The sequence below is a fragment of the Macadamia integrifolia genome, unplaced genomic scaffold (genome assembly GCF_013358625.1).
Source record: "Macadamia integrifolia cultivar HAES 741 unplaced genomic scaffold, SCU_Mint_v3 scaffold1620, whole genome shotgun sequence".
NCBI lineage: Eukaryota > Viridiplantae > Streptophyta > Magnoliopsida > Proteales > Proteaceae > Macadamia > Macadamia integrifolia.
Window position 1 is genome coordinate 1 of NW_024868280.1, and position 9,425 is coordinate 9,425.

The 9,425-nt window shown below is 36.9% G+C and overlaps 2 protein-coding genes across 2 annotated transcripts; both read left to right on the forward strand.

Annotated features, from left to right (window-relative positions):
* The first annotated feature begins 63 nt into the window (after positions 1–63).
* On the forward strand, positions 64–1,271 carry LOC122064339 (NAC domain-containing protein 90-like). Its single transcript, XM_042628050.1, has 3 exons — positions 64–243; positions 328–626; positions 720–1,271. The coding sequence occupies exons 1-3, from the start codon at positions 90–92 to the stop codon at positions 1,047–1,049; spliced, it is 783 nt and encodes a 260-aa protein (XP_042483984.1). The 5' UTR covers positions 64–89; the 3' UTR covers positions 1,050–1,271.
* A 6,170-nt stretch (positions 1,272–7,441) lies between these two features.
* LOC122064340 (NAC domain-containing protein 90-like) lies at positions 7,442–9,126 on the forward strand. Its single transcript, XM_042628051.1, has 3 exons — positions 7,442–7,702; positions 7,819–8,120; positions 8,623–9,126. The coding sequence occupies exons 1-3, from the start codon at positions 7,546–7,548 to the stop codon at positions 8,959–8,961; spliced, it is 798 nt and encodes a 265-aa protein (XP_042483985.1). The 5' UTR covers positions 7,442–7,545; the 3' UTR covers positions 8,962–9,126.
* Positions 9,127–9,425: the final 299 nt, after the last annotated feature.

Sequence of the window (9,425 nt, forward strand, 5' to 3'; positions counted from 1 at the left end):
CATCTCTCCCATAACCAGACACATACGTAAGCAAAGACACAGAGAGAAAGGATTGAGCTACAGAGAGAGAGAGAGAGAGGAGCAAAAAAATGGATAATCTGCCACCAGGTTTTCGGTTCTACCCAACGGAAGAAGAACTGATTTCTTTCTATCTACGCAGCAAGCTAGAAGGAACGAGACCAGACCTTGACCGGGTTATTCCAGTTCTCGACATTTACGCAATGGATCCATGGCAGCTTCCAGGTATGTATAGTCTTAACAAACTAGAAGGAACGAGACGAGAGACCAGAGACCTGGAATCTGATTTTGTTATGTGTTTGGTTCCAGAATTTGCAGGAGAGCTGTGTCATGGAGATCCTGAGCAATGGTTCTTCTTCACGCCAAGACAAGCGAGGGAAGCGCGTGGAGGAAGACCAAACCGAACCACAAGTTCTGGATATTGGAAAGCTACTGGTTCTCCTGGCTACGCTTACTCATCAGCGAATCGGGTAATCGGAATGAAGAAAACCATGGTTTTCTACAAAGGAAAAGCTCCTACTGGAAGGAAAACTGAGTGGAAGATGAATGAGTATCGAGCTATCTTAGCAGAAGCCTCTTCTTCAACTAATGCAACTCCAAATCCAATTGTGAGTAAACTGTGACTTTCACTGTGATATCAATTGTTAAAATATATATATATTTTAGAACTGACGAGAGAAATTTATAACAAAATTTTGCAGTTACGCCACGAATTTAGTTTGTGCCGGGTGTACGTAGGATCGGGGAGCTTGAGAGCTTTCGATCGAAGGCCCTCAGGAGCCACGACAAGCGAGATGGAAATGCAGGTACAGCAACCTCCTTCTGGAGCTGGGCCGACCAGTGGGACTGGGGACATGGCTACCACATCTTCTCATCAGAACCCTCAGAGAAGTAGCTCACCGGACAGTGCATCCTCAGCTGGAGATGATGCTCACCTCCCTCAGACTGGTGAAAATACTGATTGGGAGATGACAGATGACGATCTTCAATCCCTGTTAGATTGGGGAAACTTAAACTGGGATCAGGCTTAGAGCTCTGGAAATTTGGAAAATTTGTGTGAGATCTCATCCAAATGTAGATATTTTAATACTAGTTGTTTGTTTTGGGTACGGTTTATTGAGAGAATTTTCAGCTAATTTCATTTAAATTCTGAAATCACTATTATATTCAGTTTATGCACTAAATTAATTACATTCACAAGAATCTCTGATTCGAAATTTCGACGATCACCCTCTTGTATTGTACTAGATTTTTTTTTTTATTTAAAGTAACGTGTTATATACCAGTGTTGGAGAAAATTGTTTTAAGAGATTCCACTGTGATCCACTAGGCCCTGCATGTTATTCGAAAGTGATACCCGGGTGAGTATGAATTATCTTAAACCAATCACTAGTTGAAAGAATCTTTACTAACTGTATGTTTTGTTGGAAGATTTTCTCTGCAAATGATATTTTACGTGAAAATTTGTAGAACCTTAGAATGATGAACTAAGGGATTTTTAACCTTTCTTGCATTTCTCCCCCCCCACCTTCAGAATAAGGGCAATCCTAGGACAAATCTGGGGCCTTTTAAGTCGGTTGGTAGGTTGTCCAGAATGAAGGACAGTGTTCCTTACATTTTATGTGGAAATAGATGAATCCTTGTAAGGATATCACTGATTTCCAAGATATAAATATTAAGAATGGTATGTAAATTAATCACCTTATTTCTATAAGTTGTTCTTGAAATTTTGATGATAAATTTAAAAGATGCCAAGTCCCATTGGTCTCGAGGTGCAACCTTTGTTTAAACTGTGAGGAATCTTTAAACCATCTCTTTTTGGAGTGTGATTTTTCTTATAGAGTCTAGTCTACAATTGCCGCTATCTTTGATATTAGATGGAATGATTTCCCCTCAATTGAAGAATTGTTCTTATGGTGGAAGAGGAAAGCTGTTTTTGTTCCTTGCAAAAGGGCATGGCTTCCACTGGCTATTCTAATTCCATACAATATTTGGTTGGAAAGAAATCGGAGGATCTTTGAAAATCACACTAAGCCTATGTCTTTGGTGGTTAATTCAATATTACAAGGCCTCTAGGACTACTCAGTTGTAGTCCCCATTCAGGTCTACTCTATGAAAGACCTTCTCTCAAGGAAGCTCAAGATGAATTTCGCAAATTCAAAAGCTAGAAGATTAGTTGAGTTTCTCTGGAGATGTCCGCCTTTGGGATTCTATAAATTAAATATTGATGACTGCTCCTTAGGCTACCCAGGTTGCTCAGGGTCGGGAGGCATCCTTTGTAATGACACAGGCTCTGAGGTGAGTTGTTTCTCTATCTAAGAAGGTATATGTACAAATTTTATGGCAGAGTTTGCAGAATTCTTCCATGGTTTACATTATGCTGCTCAAAAAAATATATCTAAGCTTTGGATTGAGTGCGACTCACATGCTATGGTTACTTACATCCAAAATCAGAACATTTCCTGGTGTTATTTGTAGAAGTGGTGGTATTTCAAGCTCTATCTCGATCACATCTCATGGAATATTTCACATGGATATCGTGAAATTAATACTGTTGCCGATATTTTGGCTAAGAGGGCAACAAGATCTCAAGTTACTTCTTTCTGGGATAACGTTCCTTCTTTTGCCGATATATATATATATATATATATATTTTTTTTTTGCTTTGGATTCCTTTCTGCTGATGGCCATGCCGAAGGTGGAATTGTGATCCAAATGGTTTCTAGTTTGTATATTCTCATTCTCTTTTAATGACATACTTTGTTGACCTTTAGCAAAAAAAAAAAGGAATTTTGAGGCCAATTTCTTGGTGAAAGATATTTGGTTCAGACTAGCAAAGGTGTGGTGGATGAATCGTATACCTATTAAACCAATCCCATTGAAAATAATGGATGAATCAATCACCTATTGCTCTGTACAACTGAATTGGGTGAATTGGATTTATGCTAAAAAACTAATTCAAACTCCCCTTGTTAAAAAAAGGTTGCACAATGTTCCCGTATTATTGGGTCTGAATTAGTGATCACTTGCTTGCAATGGAACAACCTTACTGTTACGTTGAGGTCCGCTCCCTTCAAACTCTCTTGGTTGACTGAGAATGATCAATCATATTGATTGGAAGGCCTAAGGATGCATGAATTTCAACTTGGAAATCCATGAGGATCAGCTCACAATTCTCGCAAAATCTATTATGCCAACCAGAGAGCTCATTTTGAAAAGTCAGAGTGGTCTAACCAATATGAGCAAAAGCATTTGACAAACCATAATGTAGAAAAGTCAAGGACCACATTTTTTTTTTTAGGTAGGGAGGGAAGTAGGTAATAGCCAGGAGATTTGAACTTGAGACCTTTTGATGAGCATGGAATTTTTGCACACCACAACTCACCAACTGTGCTAGGCAGTCAAGGACCACATATAGGCCTATGAGAACAGTGGATTTGTTCCCATTGAAGGTGGGGACATCAGCCTCATCTCTTTAGGAAAGAGTGGGAATAATGGGTAAGGAATCACCAAATCTAAGCCTAGCTTGCTCCAATGTCCTAACACTCTTCGTGAGTTTTGAAGCTTGGCGAGTCTTCTATCTTCTCCCTTTTATTTCATTTAATTTTGTTCAATGTACTTTGAGATATCTTTATAGGTACATCACTGATGCCCACAATGTGGTAGTGGACATGCCATAAAATGGGGGAAGTCTATAATTTCTTATAGGGTTTTTTTACATTAAGTTAGTAGATTCTTTTAGCTTTCCTTTTATTTACCGGTCGGCTAAAAGTGCAAGTTGCAAAGCCCTGCCTGCAACTTAATCAATAGAACTAGAATGCATCGTATAATTTTTTTTTTTTTAAATTCTAAATTTTCATATTTATATATATATATATATATATATTTTTTTTTTAATACCCAGGGTGTCCGGATCTTTAACCCAACTAGTCCCTGGGGTCATTGTGATACCGCTTAATTACATAGCACCGGGTCAGTCCGGGATGGAAACTCTCGTACGGTGACCCCAAGAAGTTAAGTGCAATGGCGAAGGTTTGATCACGGGACTTCGTTTCTTGAGGCAAAGTATTGTATCTCCTCCAAGCCTTGCGCTAATCCCTTGGGATTCAACAAATTCCTTAAAACTAATATTTAAGTGCTTGGAAGATTAAATTCAGCCAAATGAGCTTCATATTTTTTTTAAGAAGGCCTATAAATTAATTGGGCTCATAACATTAACAAAGTCCAAACGCCAAGAAGTTAAAAAGAGCCCACAAAAATCAAACAAAAGCATATCAGATATTTGGTTACTTGGACTTGTTATAAATAAAAATAAAAAATAAAAAAATCTATATTCTAATTTTTTTGCTTTCTTTAGTTTGTCCCAACAAAAAAAAATAAAAAGGATTTTTTTTTTCTTCAGTCTGATCATGAATCCCTGATATGGAGAAGAGAATCCATTACATAGGTTGGCACACTTAAAAGGGAGGGAGGCTTGGGTATTAGTGGCTAGGAGGGATCAAAGACACGAAATGGGAACAGCAAGACTTTCCAAGCAAATATGGTGAGTGATGCAAAGGAAAGATTCTTTATGAATGGAGTGGATCCAACATAGTTACTTGAAAGTAGATTCTATTTGAACGGTATAATTGATTCAAAATTGCTCCCAATTTTAGACAGATTTTGATATATAGATCTCAAGTTGAGCCATTTTAGCACCTTTCATGGTTCTTTTGAATTCATCCGGAGACGAAATCCGTTATGATATGGGATCTGATAGGTCAGCTACACTGAAAGTTCCATGAAATGAAAATTTCTATACTCACAAAAGCTGGCTATGGAGTATGGAGTGTGAAATTTGAGTTTATTCTTTTGGAAAGTGATATTCTGTGGGTCAAACATAGGATACGCACATAAAGGTTAAACAAGTATCATACACGTATCATCATCACCTTATGTTTTGCATCCACAAAGAAAAGTTGAAGGGAATGATGCCATAGCAACCAGATCTAACGTGATCTGCTTGTAAAGTTTCATTATAAAGACAATTTTAACGTTTGGTGATACAGATAGATTCCTAGTTCTGTCCGTCCCGGTGTAGTCAAGCAAAGAAAAGTAGTAATGGATTGAAAAGGCTAAGGCTGTGTTCGTTTGTCAAGGAAAAAAGGAAAAAGAATTTACAATGTGAATCAAACACAGAGAAAATTGTGGCGTTCGAGAAAAACGTTTAAATTTGTACTACGACGGTCAAGAAGAATTTAAATTCGAAAAAATTATGAAAATCAACAAAACCGTACTAGTTTGTACGATTTTAAATTTGTGATGGTCAAGAAAACCGTACAATATAAAATTAGTATATTCAATGTAAATCATTAAAAAAAAAAAAAAAAAAGCACGGGAGAAATTACATGCCCAGAATTAAATTCACATGATGCATACAGATCTACGAGGTTTGGTAAAATTTCTCACTTCCAAGGTGAGATGAGATCTTATTTCACTATCAATGGAGAATATGGTTACAACTTACAACGCTCGTCCTAATACCTCTCTTAGCTTGCTTACAAAAAAAGAAATCATCACTACAAATATATAATGAAAACCTTTGGAATTTCAACATAATTTTACCACAAATGGAATTAAAGACATTGATTCCTCAACAAATAATATGATTCCGATAAAAAATAACAGGAAATAATATTGAATAATTTTATGAAATTCGGATATAAATAATAATATAATTTTTTTTATGAAATATGTTGTTCTATAAAATTAAATGACGTAAAAATGTACATGAAAGTATGAGTCAATTAAAATTCAAAGATTTTCAATTAAGATGTCTAATAAGGAAACACGTTACAACTATCAAAATTCACAACTCAGAAAGGCGAAAATCCTGACTCATGCATTGAAAAGGAAGAACACAAAATGATGATCGAACTTAGCTTTACAGATTATTAGGACCTCTCTGTTTTGAGACCACGTGAAATTACTCTTACAGTTTACTATATATGTTATTTGAACAAATGAGTTATGTATGCAACATAATCCAAGCTTGAGTTCCTCAAATTTTCACTCAGGATGATTCGGGAGTATAAAATTCAAGATGTAACAGAGATTAATCATCAATATGAATAATTACCATTGTTAGCTCGTTCACAGTTTGAGAGAGAGAGAGAGAGAGAGAGAGAGCATTAAACATATTAATTTGGCCAATAAAACAAAGACAACGTGAAATCTATGTTACATTTGAATATTGGGAGCGTCTATATTTGTTACATTTGAATTAGTGCCTGTTTTTTGGCTTCTTCTCCTTTGTGCTTCTTGTTGCTTCATTTGAGTACAACCTACCTTTTATATATTTTTTAAAAAATGAACATTCTATGGTCACATGCTTCATTGTCTAAGGCTTACCTTTTATATATTTTTTGGGAAATGAACACTCCCTGATCACATGGCCCCACCTCCTGAATATAGAGGCCGTGAAATAACGTCTCATATCTGTGAAAACCAAAAAACCTATTCTCTGTTGATGCCATGTATGTTCCCATGCGATTAGGGAGTATTTTTTCCCATATTGTCTTTATTTTCTTTTGATTATATTTGATATAAACTCTCTTATTTAATATATTAAAAAATAATAATAATAAGAACAAGAAGAGGTAACCCACCACATCCCCGCCTCCTATCTCTAAAAAAGGGAAAAAAATTATAATAAGTTATTTCACTGTTCCTACTCAAAATACATTCTATTGTATGAAGGTTTGAATATTCAAAGGTTTTAATTAAATGGAAAAACTATCACGGTATCAGGCTCAAGATGACCAACAATGGTTGTACCAAAACCTTTTTATTTTTTATTTTTTCAAAAGAAATATGATTGAAGAATTAGAAGAAGAATAAAGACAATTAGATAAATAAAGACTTAACCACAACAATGAACTTGCCACCAGGCTGCTTGGAACTTGCACCCAAATATAAGGATAAAATTATGGCTTCGTCTCATAATGCAACAATCCAACCCTTATTGGTATTGAGGAATGTGCTCTCATTGGCTCTCACGCTGATGTAGAGACCACGCAACTTAGCGAACCCACCTAAAAACAAAAAAACAAAAACAAAAAAATGAAAAATGAAGAAAGAAGAGTGGCCTACAGGGATGTAACACATGAATAGAACATTGGACCAGCGCTAAATTGACTGATTCAACAGGCTCTCGAGGGTTATTTTGGGGATTTCAGGAATGGACAAAAACAGAAAATAAAATATTAATTCTGCTCTGGAAGAAATTCTCGTCGCACCGCGTGGAAGTTTCCACGCAAAAACGTCGATGACCCCTTTAATTTCTTTATCCCTTCACTCGGCGAGTCATCGAGTCCGCGTTAATGTATGTCCTTTCGCTTTGATTGGCCTAACATTCCCCTCCTTCACTTCACAATCCTCTTCTTTAAATTTTAGAACACAAACAAACAAACACCCCATGAAAGTTCATCAAAGCTGCTACACACGTATACATCTAGAGAGAGAAAATTAAGAAAAAAAAGAGAGAGAATGGATAATAATTTGCCACTGGGTTTTCGTTTCTACCCAACAGAGGAAGAACTGATTTCTTTCTATTTAGTTAGCAAACTAGATGGAGCAAGACCAGACCTGGACCGAGTTATACCAATTCTTGACATTTACGAGATGGATCCATGGCACCTCCCACGTAAGTACTCAATTCCCTTATCATTTCTTTGGCTGGGAAGAAAAGGGAACAAGCTGGACTAGTCTCTCTTTCTTTTGAGTATTTTGAGCCCAGAAATAATAGGTTTTTTTTTTCAGAGTTCACTGGAGAGCTGTGTCTTGGAGACCCAGAGCAATGGTTCTTCTATGTGCCAAGACAAGCGAGGGAAGCCCGTGGAGGAAGAACGAGTCGAACAACCGGTTCTGGATACTGGAAAGCTACAGGCTCTCCTGGCTATGCCTACTCTTCAGGGAATCGGATCATTGGAATAAAGAAAACCATGGTTTTCTATAAAGGAAAAGCTCCTACTGGAAGGAAAACTAAGTGGAAGATGAACGAGTATAGAGCTATTTTAGGAGAAGCCTCTTCTTCATCCAGTAGCGCAACTCCAAATCCAATTGTGAGTAACAACCCTAGAAAAAAAAAAAAATAGTGTTCTCTAGCCCTTCTTGATGTCTACAATATTTTACTTTCTTAGAACAAAAACAAGTACTCCATTTTGTGTGTGTGAGAGGTTGCATGCCTCCCTCCCCTCTCTCACCAATAAGGTTTCATTTTTCCTTCACGGATAAAGCATTCCCTAGAAAGAAAATAAGGCAAACCAGTCAGGCTATTGTGAGTTTGATTCCTAACAAGGGCTAATTAGCAGTAGTCATGGCACCAGGATAACCATGATTGCACCTCAATTGTTTGCCCTTTTTTTTCCCCTTCTGCTCTACTAAAGTTAACTTGAGCCATTTCAAGAGTTTGCTGAGCTTCTTGTGGTTCATTAGTCTACTACCCATACCATCAGAGACATTATTATTAATTTTTCTAGTTCACCTTGCTTGATTACTAGTATGGGTTCTTGTTAGGTGTGTAAAATTGGAACTGATGAAAGAGATTAATTACAAATTTTGCAGTTACGGAACGAATATAGTTTGTGTCGGGTGTACATAGGTACCGGGTGCTTGCGAGCATTTGATCGACGGCCCTCCGGCGCCACCACAATCGAGATGGCAATGCAGGTACACCAAACTGTTTCTGGAGCTGGGACGACCAGTGGAAGTATGGACATGGCCACCACATGTCACCATCAGATTAACCCTCCAAAGATGGAGAAAAGTAGCTTACATGACAGTTCATCCTCAGGGGGAGACGATGGTCATCTCCCTGATCAGACTAGTGAAAGTACCTTTTGGGAGATCTCTGATGATGCTCTTCATTCCCTATTAGAATGGAAAAAATCTAACTGGGATTAGGCTTATAGTGTTGGAAATTTTAAATCGCTGGAAATGTAAATATTTTAACTAAAAAGCTGTTTGTTTTGGGGGTCTTTATTGGTACTACCAATAAATTATTCTGAATTCAGATTCTTAGGTATCTCTAATTGGAAATTTCAATGATATTGCCACTTTTGTATTGTCTTATAAAATACCCAGTTTTTTCCCATAATTTATATATGTATATTCTAGAGAAAATTGTTTTAAAAGAATGATACTAATCTGATTCCAGGATCATAGTTTAAAGAATAAATAGAAAAGGGGGTTTGGAAACTTTTGCATTCAGGTAATCTATGCGAGGAAGATTGATGAAATCAAAATATTCCCTCTTTTGATTTAAGTAATGCCTGAAGTCCTCCATATGTTACTTTCAAGGCTGGAGACCTTCTCCTTAGGGTTTATTCCATTTCTACAATTACCTTCCCCACACCCCCCCCCCCCCC